The sequence below is a fragment of the Pelobates fuscus genome, chromosome 2 (assembly GCF_036172605.1).
Source record: "Pelobates fuscus isolate aPelFus1 chromosome 2, aPelFus1.pri, whole genome shotgun sequence".
Classification (NCBI taxonomy): Eukaryota; Metazoa; Chordata; class Amphibia; order Anura; family Pelobatidae; genus Pelobates; species Pelobates fuscus.
In genome coordinates, this window is record NC_086318.1 from 382,463,464 (window position 1) to 382,481,306 (window position 17,843).

General features: G+C 39.5%; 1 protein-coding gene across 1 annotated transcript in view; it reads left to right on the forward strand.

Annotated features, from left to right (window-relative positions):
• ACTR2 (actin related protein 2) overlaps positions 1 to 17,685 on the forward strand; it is a 44,703-nt gene extending 27,018 nt beyond the window's left edge. The window contains exons 3-9 of the mRNA XM_063443782.1: positions 5,092 to 5,307; positions 6,788 to 6,860; positions 9,988 to 10,124; positions 11,157 to 11,306; positions 12,602 to 12,747; positions 14,204 to 14,336; positions 15,582 to 17,685. Of these exons, the coding sequence (XP_063299852.1) occupies positions 5,092 to 5,307; positions 6,788 to 6,860; positions 9,988 to 10,124; positions 11,157 to 11,306; positions 12,602 to 12,747; positions 14,204 to 14,336; positions 15,582 to 15,752 (1,026 nt within the window). The 3' untranslated portion in view covers positions 15,753 to 17,685. The remainder of the gene's footprint in view (positions 1 to 5,091; positions 5,308 to 6,787; positions 6,861 to 9,987; positions 10,125 to 11,156; positions 11,307 to 12,601; positions 12,748 to 14,203; positions 14,337 to 15,581) is intronic.
• The last annotated feature ends 158 nt before the right edge of the window (positions 17,686 to 17,843 follow it).

A 17,843-nucleotide genomic window follows, 5' to 3' on the forward strand; every position in this document is an offset into this window, starting at 1 on the left:
AGTTTCCCGATTTTGTTTAAGTAGTAGTATATACATGTAAGCTAGCAATGTTCTTATGACACAATTTTTTCATTTTTTATTTTTTTTTATATAATTGTAAATAGAATAGAAAAAAATGGTAAGTACCTACTATTTGTGGGTTTTGTGCATCTTTTGTGTTATGATACATACCAGTTTTTTTTTGTTTTTTTTGCGCTTGGGGTTTTGTTACATTACTGTGTTCTACTTGCTCCTGCACGTTTATTGAACTGGGCGCAGCGTGTCGTATTAACAACTTGAGACTGGAAAGGCATGCCAAGACAGAGTTCAGTAAAATGTATAGAAACGTGCTATTCAAATCACATGCGATATACAAACAGTGTGTATAGAATGAAATACTCCTAGACAAAGCACACTAGAAATGCCCGATATATTCAACCTAAAACTTGCTGTTGCCAAGGCAATAGCTAATTGCAACTTAGTGTTTTTTTTTCCTCATGCAAAAATCCCCTTGGAAGCCACTTGTTCAGTATCTTTAATATCTGACAACTTGATAACCATGGCAACATTTGTGCACTTTAGATTTAGCTATAAATTGGACGCATGATTTGAAGTTGGAGGAGGAAACTGAGGGCTAATGTAAGGAAACACTCCACACAAAATGTGCCATGTGGAAGCTGTAAACACTAAAGCAGTAAAAGACCTGATGAGTGTTTGGGGTGGGTATAAAAATATATACAAATTGTGACATCTGGGAGAGGTAAGTAGTAAGGGAAATATATCTGAGGCTCTGTATTGCCAGTGTCCTCTTCAGCTCCTTGCAGATCTATCTAAGGATTTATGGGGAATTCCACAAGAACTTCCTTACATTTCCTCATGTGTGCAATTGGATGCCCGTTTCAATGAGCCTTCACTAGAGGGAAATGGTAGAGGGGGTGGGGAGGGGGGGTTACAGGAGCAGGAGCACGTTACAGTGGCAGAATCTGATTGAAGCACCATGTTTCCTGAATTTACGTGTAATGCAAAGTAGTTCTTAATAACTATATAATATATACATTTTCCGGAGCAATTTAAAATATTTTCTTTTTAAAATTCCAAAGTAAAAATGCTGCTTTCATGGGCAGTATTGATGCCGTCTCTTACAATTTCTCTTTAGAATGGCCCTATTTAAATAATAAAATATGAATTGGAATAGAAATATTAATTATGTATTGGCTTAATTAGAGGGAAATGTTCTTACCTTAATGGAACAGATTGAAAGCTTTATTTGTGTAACTGCATCTTTTTGTTTCTCAAAGATGGATACAAATGGACAGTAGAACGGTCATAGCTTTGAATCTTTTTATTTTTGATGATGGCTACTACATGGGATCCCTAAGAACCAGTGGTGTATTTTGGATTTGTGCTGCCCTAGGCACGACTAAATTCGGGCATCCACAAAATCTAAATTTGCCCCCACCCCTAAATCGTGTCAAGGCCATTTTTTGACTGACAGACACATGCCCTCATTGATACATGCACTAATATACACTCACTGACAGATACAGCCATTGGCACACACATAGTCATTGGAACACACTGTTTAACCAACACACACTTTCACTGACAGACACACACTGACAAACCCACTCACTGACAGGCACACACTCTCAGATACACATAAAAATGACATACACACTCACACCCATTCTCACTCACAGACACACACTGACAGCTACACTCACTCACAGTAAGGTGGACAGCCCCAGAACACGAGGCACACAAGGCATTTGTCTGGGAGCTTGGGGTGGCATTTTTTTTAAAATTGTGTTGGTGCCCAGAGTGTACCTTTATAATATGTCAGTTGTTTTTCTGCCACACATCTGACTGCATTTTTAGGGGGAATATGTAAGACGAGCACTGAGCCAAAGGCTGTGGAAGATGGTTTTTTTTTTCTGATCCATCAGTCCCCATCCCTCCACCTCACCCCCCGTCATCCCCCCATTTCATTAGAAGTTAACGGCCTGTTACAAGGCTTTTTGGTTCCATTCTATAATGGATGGTGTGTTTCACAAACCAGTCATATCTTGGCAGTTGTGGACTGTATCTCTACCTGTTACATTTTTTTTTTTGCTTTCCTTCAGACAGATGCAGCTTGGATTTACTGATTTCCATAATTCACACCAGGTTTTGCAACCTCTGGAAGAAGTTATGCTGAGCAATTTTGTTTACTTCATGCATATGTGTTTCTAGTGAACAGATAAAAAGCAGACTAAATTTTATCAAACACTAGCTCAAAACTGAATTTTTTTAAATATGTATGTCTCTCTCTCCCTCTCTCTCCCCCTCTCTCCCCCTCTCTCCCCCTCTCTCCCCCTCTCTCCCCCTCTCTCCCCCTCTCTCCCCCTCTCTCCCCCTCTCTCCCCCTCTCTCCCCCTCTCTCCCCCTCTCTCCCCCTCTCTCCCCCTCTCTCCCCCTCTCTCCCCCCTCTCTCCCCCTCTCTCCCCCTCTCTCCCCCTCTCTCCCCCTCTCTCCCCTCTCTCCCCCTCTCTCCCCCTCTCTCCCCCTCTCTCCCCCTCTCTCCCCCTCTCTCCCCCTCTCTCCCCCTCTCTCCCCCTCTCTCCCCCTCTCTCCCCCTCTCTCCCCCTCTCTCCCCCTCTCTCCCCCTCTCTCCCCCTCTCTCCCCCTCTCTCCCCCTCTCTCCCCCTCTCTCCCCCTCTCTCTCCCTCTCTCTCTCTCTCTCTCTCTCTCTCCCCCTCTCTCTCTCTCTCTCTCCCTCTCTCCCCCTCTCTCTCTCTCTCTCCCCCTCTCTCCCCCTCTCTCTCCCCCTCTCTCTCCCCCTCTCTCTCCCCCTCTCTCTCCCCCTCTCTCTCTCCCTCTCTCCCCCTCTCTCCCTCTCCCTCTCTCCCCCTCTCTCCCTCTCCCTCTCTCTCCCTCTCTCTCCCTCTCTCTCCCTCTCTCCCCCTCTCTCCCCCTCTCTCTCCCCCTCTCTCTCTCCCTCTCTCTCTCTCCCTCTCTCTCTCTCTCTCTCTCTCTCCCCCTCTCTCTCTCTCCCCCTCTCTCCCTCTCTCTCTCTCCCTCTCTCCCTCTCTCCCTCTCTCCCTCCCTCCCTCTCTCCCTCTCTCCCTCCCTCCCTCTCTCCCTCTCCCCCCCCCCGTGTGTTGGCCTTCACGTGTAATGTGTCTCTGTAAGTCTGGACAAAATACTCATTATACCAGTTTAACCAAAACATTAAAAGCACTTAGGCAATAGGGCAACGCAACATATACATAAAATTGTACCCCTGTAATACATGATTTAAAGGGTGGACACAATGTATTAGGGAACCAGTAAATTAACATTTTATATTTAAGCATCCTGCACATGTTCATTTACTAGGCAGATGATAAAAGAATTTACTTGAAGACTATTTCCTGTTGGGAAAGACTGTTTGTTGCAGCCTTTAAATGAATACACGAAGCACCATATTCACTCCAGTTCTCTGGCTCTGTCCCACAATTAAGAGTCAATAGGGGATCAAGGGTGCAAGGATTTTTGGCTACTAAAGCTCTTCTCCCCCTTCTTTGTGCGGCACTCACATATATTATGAACATGCCGCCAATCATCCAGAATGGCTGTGTCCCCGCAGAGCCTCCTAACAGGGCTAGATTTACTTTTAAGGGATTTATGCAAACAATAACTTTTTTTATTTTTGTTATTTTAATACTGTTTTTGGAAACAGTAACTCTTGCTGGCATGCCTCCCATCTGGTGGGGACATGGGGGCTATGATGGGTGCAGGTGGAGGGCGTGGGGACAGTAGAATACATCTACAAGAGCTTACCTGTACTGTGTGCCAGGCTGCTGCTAATGTCACGTCCAGTGCTATACAGAAGAGGACTGGACGTGACATCACCCCCCGGGCCCCGCCTCTTCCTCACACAGAGGGAGAACCCCTGAGTGAGTAGAGGTGGTCACTTACAGTGCGATAGGCTGCAGGGGCCCTGCAATCTATCGCTGTAATGTGATTAATTCATGATTTCTGGCTGGGGTGATCGAAGATCTGTTCAGCCGGACTCCTGACTGGTTCAAGCCCTCGTCCCATGACTGATCTGCCCAAGTGGTCAGTCTGCTCCTGACTGTCATACTATATATATATTTTTTTTTTGTTTGTTTAAATGATCTTTTTAATAATATAAGTGTTTAATAAACTCGTTAACAACCAGGTGCCCTTTTATATGCAGTTTAAAGACATGTCAAGTATTTGGTGCGCACATCTGACTTCCATAACTTGCATCCGGAATGTAGGCACACAGACTTTCAACTTTTCTGTATTTGAATACGCATGTTAACACAAGTACTCCAAACTATTGTGTTTGAGGAAACCGTAACTTCACTTACATTGCTGTAAAATATTTGCCTGCTCTTTAAATCCATTGTAGTCACTAACCTACACGTTAACATGTTTGAGCAGTTTATTGGCAAACCGCATGCATATTTTCCAAAATGATGCAATAATAATGCTGAATTGTACCAATGTTTTTTTTTTTTGTTTTTTTTTATTCTTTATTTTTGTGTGCACATGTTTAACAGACAATCTTTCAATGCCCCAACAGCACTGGCAAGATAGTTAATTGGGCAAAGCAGATTAGTCACAAGGCATTTGAGTATACAGTACTGCACATTTCCTTTTTTTTTTTTTTAGTCGTGTAAATTACAGGCTAAGCAAAACATGTCTAGGGTAACTATTAAACACGAGAGACTAGGCTATACAAAATCCTAGGCATGTTTGTAAAAATGTCAATGATAAGTTAAGTTAAATAAATGCTAAGAGTCTAAACATTGCTTTTTTGTACATAACCTGTGTTTGAGATGTATATATGTGTGTGTGTGTGTGTGTGTGTGTGTGTTGTGTGTGTGTGTGTGTGTGTTTTTTGGGTTTTTTTTTTTACACACACCACAACCCCTGATTTCCTGAACAGATCAGGAGTATTATTTACTGCTGTAACATTAGTGGAGTGTTTCTTTCATAAAGTATCTCTACTTTTTGACAGTGAAATTGCCGATTAGGTGTCCTGTAGCACTGACGGTAAATAAATCTGTTGTGATGAATTCAGAGGCTGCATATCTCATCTGTGACTATTATACATTGTAGGATCTAATGGTTGGAGATGAAGCAAGTGAATTACGTTCAATGCTTGAGGTGAACTATCCCATGGAAAATGGCATAGTGCGGAACTGGGACGACATGAAACACCTCTGGGACTACACATTTGGTCCTGAAAAATTGAACATAGACACCAGAGACTGTAAAATTCTACTCACAGAGCCTCCCATGAACCCAACTAAAAACCGTGAAAAGATTGTGGAGGTGAGTTTCAATCCATCCATATCTAGCACAAAAGTAGTATATTGCTTGTTCTGTCCTTATGTTCTCATAGTACAGAGCGCTTAAAGCCAAAATAGAGAAGCCATGTGAAAAACCAAGTACACCTTATGATTCAATAGCTTGTAGAACAGCCTTGAGCAACAATAACTTGAATTAATTTTTTTCTGTATGACTTTCTTCGTTGAGGAATTTTGGCCCACTCTTTTTTTGCAACGTTGCTTCATTTCATTGAGGTTTGCTGGCATTGTTTATGAACGGCTCTTTTAAGGTCCTGCACCAGCACTTCAATCGGTTTAAGATCTGGACATTGACTGACTGGTCCATTGCAACACCTTGATTCTTTTAGTTTTCAGCTATTCTGTTGCAGATTTCCTGGTATGCTTGGAATATTGTCCTGTGGCGTGACCTAATTGTGGCCAAACTTTAGCTAACAAGCAGGTGGCCTCACATTTAACACTAGAAAACTTTGGTTCAATGACTGCAATTTTCCGAGGTCCTGTGGCTGCAAACAAGCCCAAAATATTACTACTACTACTACTAGTGACTCATGCTCACTAGTCTTTCAATGTATTGGATTATCTGAGATCATTGTGATAGTAAGCATTGGGTCAGATAATTTTGACCAATGGTGAATAAAGATGGCAGTCAAAAAGATCGACTGGGAAAAGGTGGGCAAGTGATTGCATCCTAAATTTGACCTAAAAATCATAGTGTAACAAAGATTATTCTAATGTTAAATGTTGATGAGTGTTCCTTTAAATAGAATCTCAAACATTCTTCCCTCCGTTACTTTGCCCATGGGAGCTACTCCCTTTACTATAAATAGTGCAGGACCACTCTAGAGAATTAAAACAATTACTCTGCTATTAGCGGCTCTTACCACAGATTAGGATTCTCAGATGAGTTATATATTCAGACTCTTTCTACATATTTTGCCTCCACTATTCATCTGATTACCACAAAACACACGCTACATTTACTTCACTGAAAGATGATAATATACACAGATGAATTGGCTGTACTGTAAAAGTTTAACTTCAGTTGCAGTTAGTTCTTGTGGGTGAATTATCAATGTATTTATTTTAGATCTGTTTTTGTCTCTGTCCTAATCTAATCTGTTTTACCCTGAAGTGCTACCTCTTTTGCTTCCATGTACTACTGCACATTCCATAGCTGGTATTTCTTGAGGAAATAGCATTAAAACTCCCAGAAATCCCTGGTTTGTGCTTAAAGCTTGGAGGATAAGCTCAGAAGAGCTATGAAGTGATCTGTATATATGGCCGAGTCACTGCTGCTTTGCTGAGTGCTCACTTCAGATCCTACACAGCTTTATGATTATCCTTTATTTTAATTTGTATAATGAACTAAAAATAGGATGAATGCAACCTAGGATGTCCTTTTTAATCTTTTGCCTATGCAGTTAACCATGCTAATGAAATTACTTTATTTATTATTATTCTAGGTTATGTTCGAGACATACCAATTCTCTGGTGTTTATATTGCTATTCAGGCTGTTCTTACATTATATGCACAAGGTGAGTAACTTAACACTGTGTAAGGGAAGACTAAAAAGTAGATCTCTTTCCATGAAGTGTGTAGGACGGCTCTCTGAGTCTGTCATGGTAGGTGTCACTAGGGGTGCATAAATCACATGATTTTATTATTTTAGTGGCAGAGAATTAAGCAATGAGACTGCAGGGGCATGAGATTTACATCTCTATCAAAAAATGTTAACCCCTTAAGGACCGATGACATCCCCTAGAGGACCGGTGACGGTCCTAAACCGTCATAACGGTATTGGGGTACTTAACTGATCGCCGCCGTTCCCCCAGTGGCGATCGTCGTTTCTCCCGGTCTGGGGGGACTGCTTGTCTGCCCAGACAGTCTCCCCGCGGCCATGTGCAGGGGGACTGTCTGTGCTGACAGGCAGTCTCCCTGCAAGTGTAAAATAAAAAACTAAAGTTTAAAAAAAAAAGAAAAAAAAAAGCAATCAGTGTAAAAAAAATATGTGTGTGTGTATGTATATGTGTATATGTATGTATGTATGTATATATATATATATATATATATATATATATATATAATCTAAATAATAAGTAAATAAAAGTAAAACAATTTTAGGGAGGGGGGGGAGGGAGAATTTAAGTAGATGGCTGCACTCACGTTTTTTTTTGTATAAAAGTCCAAAGTTTATTGAAGAATCATAAAAAGATTAGCGATCAACGTTTCAGTCCTTCTAAGAGGACTTTCTTCAGGATCATGAAGGACTGAAACGTTGATCGCTAATCTTTTTATGATTCTTCAATATACTTTGGACTTTTATACAAAAAATCGTGAGTGCAGCCATCTACTTAAATTCTCTGGATACACTAGCTACATATGGCTGGCACCCGGTCATTAAGGGATGCAATAGCGTGAGTGCAGGAATTACTTTGCTTTTATATACATGCCTGCCTGACAACCCAGGCCGAAAGTCCAGATAATTTAGTTTGCTGGCACTGTGTTTAACCCAGTTACTTTCTATGACACTCTAAAACCTGTACATGGGGGGGTACTGTTTTACTTGGTAGACTTCGCTGTACACAAATATTAGTGTTACAAAACAGTAAAACAGCGACAATATTGTCAGTTAAAGTGACGTTTTTTGCATTTTTCGCACACAATCGGCACTTTCACTGATATTATTGCTGTGATACGTTTTACTGTTCTGAAACACGAATATTTGTGTTCATTGAAGTCTCCTCAGTATAACAGTACCCCACATGAAGTGGTTTTATAGTGTTTTTGAAAGTTACAGGGTCAAATATAAGGCTTGATTTTTTTTTTGATTTTTTTTTATTGAAATTTGTCAGATTGGTTATGTTGCCTTTGAGAGCGTATGGTAACCCAGGAATGAGAAGTACCCCTATGATGGCATACCATTTGCAAAAGAAGACAACCCAAGGTATTGCAAATGGGGTATGTTCAGCCTTATTTAGTAGCCACTTAGTCACAAACACTGGCTAAAGTTAGCGTTTTTTTGCATTTTTAACACACAAACAAATATAAATGCTAACTTTGGCCAGTGTGTGACTAAGGGCTACTAAAAAAGACTGGACATACCCCATATTGAATACCCTGGGTTGTCTAATTTAAAAAAAATATGTACATGTGGGGTGTTTTTCAGAGATTTATGACCGATAACAGTGTTACAATGTCACTATTGATTAATTTAAAAAATTTATATATTGAAACAACAATTTCCTACTTGTTCTTCTTGCCCTATAACTCGCAAAAAAAAGCATGTAAACACTGGGTGTTTTTAAACTCAGGACAAAATTTTAAATCTATTTAGCAGTTTTTTTTTTTCGTTTTTTTTTCACCATATATTATTTTATTATTTTTAAAGTAAAATATATGACATGATACAAATAATGGTATGTAAAGAAAGCCCTTCTTGTCCTGAAAAAACAATATATAATTTGTATTGGAACTTTAAATGAGAGCGGAAAATTACAGCTAAACACAAACACCACAAAAGTGTTAAAACCGCTCTGGTCCTTAAAGGGAAACTCCAGTGGAAAACGATCAGTTTTCCTGGCACTGGAGGGTCCCTCTCCCTCCCACCCCCCAATTCCTAGTTGCTTAAGGGGTGAAAACCCCTTCAGTCACTTACCTCAGGCAGCGACATGTCCCACGTCGCTGCCTGCTCCTCCCCCGCCGCTCCACCTTCTTCCTCTGTCGGCCGGTGGGCGAGACTGATCCCGCCCACCGGTCGAGGAGACCTAATGCGCATTTGCGGTAATGCCGCGCATGCGCATTAGCGCACCCCATAGGAAAGCATTGCAAATGAATTTCAATGCTTCCCTATGGGGAATAGAGCGACGCTGGAGGTCCTCACACAGCGTGAGGATGTCCAGCGACGCTCTAGCACAGATAATCTATGCTAGGGACCAGGAAGTTCCCTCTAGTGGCTGTCTAGTAGACAGCCACTAGGGGAGGAGTAATCATGCAAGGTAATTATTGCAGTTTATAAAAAAAACTGCAATAATTACACTTGCAGGGTTAAGGGTAGTGGGAGTTGGCACCCAGACCACTCCAATGAGCAGAAGTGGTCTGGGTGCCTGGAGTGTCCCTTTAACGTACAACATGGCCAAAACAGGCCGGTCCTTAAGGGGTTGTTCGTTGTTTTGGTGCTTGGTATCCCTTTAAGTTACCCGGTTTGCAATAAATCCTTGCACTTTAGGCCCATCAGCCTTGGTACTCAACTGATGCCCTTAGCTTATAGCTGCTGCCCCAGTCTGAATGGAATTGATTTTTCTGATTCAGAATTGGAAGAGTGCTTGCAGCCCTCTAGCACCGTTACCACTGTAATGGCCTGCAGTCCCATCCATCCTGATTTTCAAAGGTACCGTTATGATTTTCAGTTGCTGTCCTTACTTTGGATCCTGTTGTCCTGCTTTTTATGAACACCAAGACTGGCAGGTGATCTAAAGGTGCCACTGAAATGATTGCCTTCTCCTGCGATACCTCTTCTGGACCAGGCTAATATAAAGGTTGGGGGGGTGGGGGCAAAGGGGTGTGTTAACCTTACAAATTCTAATTTTTGCAACAAATCTTCAGTTTCATATCTTCTGTGTTAGAAATGTTGTGCATACTAATGATCTTTTGCCATTCTTACAGGGTTATTGACTGGGGTAGTTGTGGACTCTGGAGATGGTGTCACTCATATTTGCCCAGTATATGAAGGTTTCTCTTTGCCTCACCTCACCCGAAGATTAGACATTGCTGGCAGGGATATCACCCGTTATCTTATCAAGGTAACTATATTCATGCAGTGTGTACAGTAACATGTACCTGTGGAGGGACAAGTTTTGGATTTTCCAGTTCAGCCCTATTCACATATTCTACCATTCATATGATAACATAGTACAGGGCTTGACAAATGGGATTTGACAGCCTTTTACCTCAAGGGGCCAGCTGGGCAAACAATGTAGGCTGCTGACTGCCCGCGGGAGCATGGACGCGACCGGCTCAGGGAGCATTGAAGCCGGCCGCTGTGGGAGATATGGAGGCGGCAGGCTCAGGGAGTGTTGTAGCTAGCTGCCCTGGGCTGTATGGAGGTGACCGGCTCAAAGAGCTTGTAGAGGGGGGGGGGGGGGGGAGATTATGTGTGTTGGGGGGGGGGGGGGGGAGAGGGTGTAGGTACCTGCCCCCCTCCGATCACTTGATGAGTCTTTTTGCTCACCTTTTTTGTCAAGCTCATACCTAGTAATACACTTCTAAAGTATTGCCTAAACCTAGGTTGAATTTAGTCATTTGTAAATTCTATAGCACCATCTTGTGGTTAGAATTTGAACTTCAATGCACAGAATGTCTCACTTTCGAAATCCTGATAATGTAATTTTTACCATGTCTTTTTTTTTTTTTTGACACATGGTTTACCTCCCCCCCTCCCCCCACTTCATACTTTAAGGGAGTGAATTGTTCTATTTGCACCATAAAATATGTAAAAAGCATAGACCACTAGGAAACTGTTGAAAGATTGCACAAATGATCTGGACCAAGTATGTCTGTAAGAGATGTTTGTAACTAAATACCTTTTAATTGTATCCCATTATCAAGCTCCTAGATAATGAACTTTTCCTATTTATCGCCTTTCAAGCCAGATAATAAACTGATGCTTATGCAGCTAATTGGCCTCAGTTGAATCACCCTCGTGACTGCATGGTTGGGGTGAATATATCTGTGCAATGTGTTACTCAACAAATGTTTTTGAAAATAATAAAATAAGCTTCACACTTAACTTTGCGTAGGAACCAATGCTAAATAACCAGTCACATTTTCCACAGTTACTTTTATTGAGAGGATATGCTTTTAATCACTCGGCTGATTTCGAGACTGTTCGCATGATCAAGGAGAAGTTGTGCTATGTAGGATACAACATTGAACAGGAGCAAAAACTAGCTCTGGAAACGACAGTCCTTGTTGAGTCTTACACGGTGAGTTTCAACGAAGATTCTAAATTCTCCATTTTGGCAACTGAGCGAAAATGTTTTCAAATATTTCTAAATGCTGTTTTCAAAAGTAAACTCTGCTTCATCACATTAGAATTTCTGCATTGGACTACTTGTCATCTGTCCATATGTCCATCCTTTTTGAAGTGGTTATGCAGTCTGGATAATGTCACTGCAGCCCAACAGGTTAATTTAATTTCACTGTGACGTGACAAAACTCAAAATTACACTACTACATATAGAAAGCTCATGATGAGCAGTGACATACCAGCTTACTGCTATCAGGGACCTAAAGTGTAATTCCTAGCTTTCTGGCTGACAGGACTTGTAGGCAGAGTTTGGAGGTCTGCTTTAAAGCCCCGTTTTGCCATAATGAAGTAGAATTCAGTTGAAAGGTTGCAGAGATAGTGTATTGCCATCATGACAACGCCAAACTGAAGAAATGGTTGGGGTTCATAGAGGTCCTCCATTAAAGTACATTCATTTACTTTTGAAAAGTATGGAATACATACTTCTGGCAGTTTCCTAGGAAGAGGATTTTATTAGGGCTTATTTCTTGTGATTTAAAAAAACATTGAAAGCACCATAATCCGTACAGCCCTACATGTGTATAATTCTTTATGCTGCCCCGCTGATAAAGGTGTTCTATTAAATGGAAATAAGCCATGTTTCTGCCTGTAATACAAAGTAATTAAAGTAAAGCAAATGAGCCAGTTTATAGTTTAGCTCCCGTGACAACCTAGATGTTTTTAAAACTGTCTCAGTAGTAAGTGATCACAGGTTTTTGCTATAAACTGTAAAAGGATTGATTGATGACATTATACAAGAAATATGCTAAGGATATTCATTTTGTATTGTTTATAACATGGATTAATACTAAATGTCTAAAATCGCGTTTAGCAATTCCTTTGTTAAAGACGGTAAACGCAAATCACTGTTAAACACTTGTGAACCATTCTGTATCAGGTGATGGTCCAACCTTGGTAGATTATATAGTATGTACAGTATAACTAGTCGTGTAGTATATACTGATTTATATATCCTTTTTATTCGTCTACTGGCAGGTTGGTTGCAAGTTTTCGATGGTTGTGTTTTGAGACTTGATAAAAAAAAAAATATATATATATATATATATATATATATAATAAAATGTCTAGGTCTCTCTGACACCAGAGGGCATGATGAACCTTCTCTATTAATTAGGCCTTGAGTAGCTCCATGGTTTTAAGTAATAAAAGGTGCCATTGTAAATGTTCAGTTTTTTCCTTTTTATTGCACAGCTTCCAGATGGCAGGGTTATTAAAGTAGGTGGAGAACGCTTTGAAGCACCAGAAGCTCTGTTCCAGCCTCATCTTATCAACGTAGAAGGCGTTGGCGTAGCAGAGTTGCTGTTCAACACCATTCAGGCAGCTGACATTGATACTCGGTGAGAATTTCTGTACTTTGTTCTTTTGTAGAGTTAGTGCAGCTGGCACTGCTAGTCATTTAATCACATGTGATCAGGAAGAAATGTGATCATTTATTTGCTTCATATAGTAAGAGGGAAAAAGTAGATAACACAAGATTTATGCAGTGCTAAATAAACCAAGTAAATGTTTTTTTGTTTTTTTTTGTTTTTCTTTTTTCAAATTCATTCTTATCCTGCATTTGAAAACCTAAATACGCAAGCTTGAAATGTAAGAAAGCGGTTTAAGATTAGTAATGTCTAAAGATAGGAGAAGCAAATTGTCTGTATTGTAAATATTATGGGATGGATTTTGGGGGCTAGTGAAGGCTCATGGTTTTTTTTTTTTTTGTTTTTTTTCCTTCCTTAAATAGCTTGTTTTTGGGTGATGGAAGGAGGATCTGTCACTTTCAGCGAAGTAGCAGTTTTTTTTTTTTTTTTTTTGTTTTTTTTTAAATAAGCATTTCAGGAACACGATGAATCATAGGAAAGGTAGATTTGCATCAATCATGCTGGACATTCTGAGCACTGATTACTGGGATGTTGCCTCTTATCAGGACTGTGGGGTCACTTAACCATTACGTTAACTTTTTTCAGAAATAATTCGTTTTACAATAGACCGTATAAGTCTGTATATTTTATGGGTTAACTTATCTGCAAATATAGACAAATCTATATCGCACCTCTAATTTTTGGAGGTCAACTTATACGCAGGCATATACAGTGCATTTAGTACTTTTTTTTTTTTTTTTTTGACTCCAGTAATTCAATAATTGCTTTCAACATCACGGGATTTTGTTTACACTTGCACAGGATTGCCTACTATTGGCAGAATTGAGGTTAAAACAGCTCAAAATGCATATTAATTCTGTTTAGGTGTAACCTTAAGGACAATCTCACAGATTTGGTAAATTACCTCCAGGGGATGATTCCAGGGGATGCCTCCTATAAATGGTGATCAAGTGATGTGTATCCAACTTCTTCTGCACAGCTGCAGTGTTTGACATTGAGTTGGCTGAAAGCGTCAGCTGACCGCTCTCAACCAATGACTGTCATTCTCCATAATGAAAACAGCACAGAACTCTAGTCCTGGGCTGGCTGGATGACATCCCTATGACACTGATGGGGATGGAATTATACCTATGGTAGCAGAGGGGTATGTGCAGTGTTTCAAACCAAAACACTACACATACAGATTTCAGGCATCATGATCACTTTAAATCATGGAAGTGGTCATGGTACTTGGAGTTACCCTCTTCTAGCTTCTGGTTAAACATTTCTGTAATTTAAAAAAAAATTAAAAAAAAAAAATCTCCAAATTTTGCATGAGTAGAAATTGCAATTTGAGTTTTGTTTCTTCATTTACAATGTAGCTGTTGCATGGTTTAAAACATTAGCTGTTGTTTTACATATGCGAAATGTTATGCCATGTTTGCAGGTCCGAATTCTACAAACACATTGTGCTGTCAGGTGGTTCCACCATGTACCCAGGACTGCCATCCCGTTTGGAACGAGAACTTAAACAGCTATACTTAGAGCGAGTACTGAAAGGAGATGTTGAAAAACTATCGGTAAGTTGGCAAAATTAGGGTACCCGTGCCACCTTTTTGTTGTGAAAATTCAATACTAGTAAATTAGTTGGTGTGTTAAGCACCAGCAGGTCACTCTCAGTAGACGCAGGTGAATTAAAGCTCCTTAGTTCTTTACAAATTGTTGGTTTAAAAATTATAGCATTTTGACAGCAGCAGCTGGATTCACGTTTTGGCTACTCCAGTTATGGTCTATATATTGTAATGAAGACCGAATCAATATCTTCATATATGCTTGTGTAAGTGATAAAAGTAGGGGGACGGGCGGGGAATACTTTTGCTGTGAAATTCAAGCATTAATTTCAGATACATGCAAGGATTTTATCACGTCACATATATCTGTAGTCTGCCAATGGCATAGCTGGAAAAATAGATGGTTGAAACATCTAATTGAGCAGGGCCCTCCACTTCTCTGTTCCTGTATGTCCAGTTGTCTGGTTACATTTAAATGTTAGTCCACCCATAGTACAGCGCTACGGAATCTGATGGCGCTATATTAATAAATAATAATCTAAGAAGTACTTTGAATCAGAGTGCAATATAGTTGCAATTTACTGCTGAACTTACTACTGGGCAGAGGTATCTGGATTACGAGGAAAAAACCTCCAGGGACCAATTTAGGAGGGCCCTTATTAAAGCAGTAGACCAAAAAGAGGCTCCACAGGTGTTTTAGCAGAGGCAGCATGACTTTAAAAGCAAGCATTTTTTGCTTTTATTTTTTTGCACTTTCCAATGTATTATGTATATTAGCGGTGTTAAAAAGGTAGATCCCAAAAAGTTTTAAATCTACAACTTCCGTGATGCTTTGTCATTCTACAGACATGCAAAGCATCATGGGGTATCTACTTGCCATCTAGGGATCTACCTAGTTGCCGTTCCTGATGTGTATATAATATATAAAAAAAAAAAAAAATCCCGCAAGCAACCCTCTGTTTAATTCCAGTTAAATGTAACTGACTGCAGGCCAACAGGCATGTCCCATAAACTTTACCTAAAGATTTATTTTCTTCTAAATTTGCTTTTTTTTTACATAAACTAATTTTAAAGTGAAGCACTGTTGTCTTTTTACTTACAAATTGAATGCAATTGATTTACTTTGCGTCCACTACAGATGCATTATAAAGTTGCAACTTTTCCTAATGGTATTTTCTCCTTTTTCATTATTTTTCTGAGCATTTTTTTTTGATTATTTGTAAATGGTCTAAAAATGTATTTTCTGAATTACAGAAATTCAAGATCCGCATTGAAGATCCTCCCCGTCGCAAGCATATGGTGTTTCTGGGAGGTGCAGTGTTAGCAGATATCATGAAAGACAAAGATAACTTCTGGATGACTCGTCAAGAGTACCAGGAGAAGGGTGTGCGCGTGTTGGAGAAACTTGGCGTGACGGTCCGATAAACTGAGCCCCCTGTGCCCATTGCTTCTCTAAAGCTTTCCTTATTTCCTTTATTGCCAATCTTTGAACTCATTCAGCTACGTGACTCGGAAAGGCCTGCTTGTGCCCTTTTGACCTACAAGGTCAAATGTTTGTCCTGTTTCCTGGGGTGAGCTTTGTTAAATGTGTGGCTGAATTTGACTATTTGGTTCACCCATTTCTTTTTAAAAACAAAGCTCTATTAACAGGCACTATCGCCTCCATTGTCTGTCCCTAATAGGCATTTGGCTAATTGCAGTAGACTTTTTCCCCCCACTTAGAGTGCTGCTTTAAAGCTGCTAGCTTCATCTTTGCTCACCTGGAGGTTTGCCTTTATTATCATTAAAAATTATAAATATATATATTTTTTTTTTTTTTAAAAAGCAGCTATTAGCACCACATCCTGAATATGTTTAACTTTGCTCCCTCTTCTGCACAATCCTGCTATCTCTGTCCTCAAAATACAGAAGAAAAATGTCTCACTATTAATCACTGAAATAACCAATGCATTTTCAAATTGGGAACAGGCCCTCCGGTTATTGAAAAACTTCTGACATTCTGAATTTATAAATTACTTTGTTTTTTGTTTTAACCCCCTTTTAACCTTGGGACGGAATGGTACATTTCCTCTATAATGTAATGTATGTTGGGCATATGATTTTTCTTGTCTTTTTTTCTTTCCATTCTATGTCCTATTAACAAAGCACTTGAGCACATGAGGAGGTCAGTTGTAAACAAGTTTCACACAGTTCATTCCCAAAATGGTGAAAGGTGACAAACGTGTATGTGATTTATTTCGAAATATAAGATAAACTGTATCTATTCCTCTTTGTTCAGTGGTTTATTTTTATTATTGTGCTTTATTTTGTCTATTGTGTTTTTTTTTTTGGTTTTTTTTTTACTACGATTTTTTTAATAGCGCTTCCTGAAGTGCCACTGGTTTTAAAAGGGCCATTCCTTTTAGTGCCAAGTGCTCTAAAATGGAGCTTGACATTTTTAGTTCCCTTTGCACTCAAAAATGTGTACCTTTAGTTTGTGTAAGGGCTTAAATCCCTTCTGTTCAGGAATTCTTGAAACCTATCAAATTTTCTTTAACTTGTGAGGGTTTAGCCAATGGAATAATGATTTAAATAGCCTTTAATGTTGCACTTCAGGAAATCATACAGTGAATAATATGCTGTATTTGTGTTCTGTGCTTAGTACCATAATACTTTCTTTTCTTTTACTCATATAACAAATCCATTTAACAGTGCTTTCCTATTAAATGTAAATAGATATACCGTGCACACATGCATATTATTGAGCTAACCTGCTATATGCATGGCACTGACTGTATTTCTTGTGAAATCTTACAAATCCAGATCTATAGTTATATTGAGAGAGAGTAGATAATGGTTAGGGGGATCCATACTTTTCTCCTGGTTGGGTAATGTCGCTGTGTGTAGAAGAGAGCAAAATGAACAGCAGAGATCTGTACATTGCAAACAATATATTTTTATTTCGTGAAGAACAGTGCGAATCACTGCCATTGTATATTGGGACACATTTCAAAAGAGTAAAGCCTGTTGAAATGAAGTCAGGGTTTAATATAATATATTTACATTACAATAATTGACTTTCAAAGCATTGCAAAGTTTTTGTGCAATAGTCACATGCATTCCGATTCTTTTTATCTATAGAATCACATTTATTTTAGAAGCATATTAAAGGCAAACCTCAGGCAATAATGGTGATACTTTGGTATTAAAATAAATTTACCTTCAACATACAAAACATACAATTTGCTATTAGGTTAGTGACTTTTTTTTTTTTTACTTCACCTTTCCTTCCCCCTTCCCTTCCTTCTTAATTTCTGTGTCTTGGAATTTTGAGGTAATTTTTAAACTAATTTGGAATAAATTGGTCATTCTCTCTGAACCATGTGTCCTATTTTCTCTCACATACTGTATATTGGAGAGTGGCAATCGCACTCTTACACAAGACAATGAGGTGAATATTGGAATTTAGTGACGACAGATTTGTACAACATTGATGTTATTGAGAAGCAAGACATTATTTTCACAAAGTATTCAGGA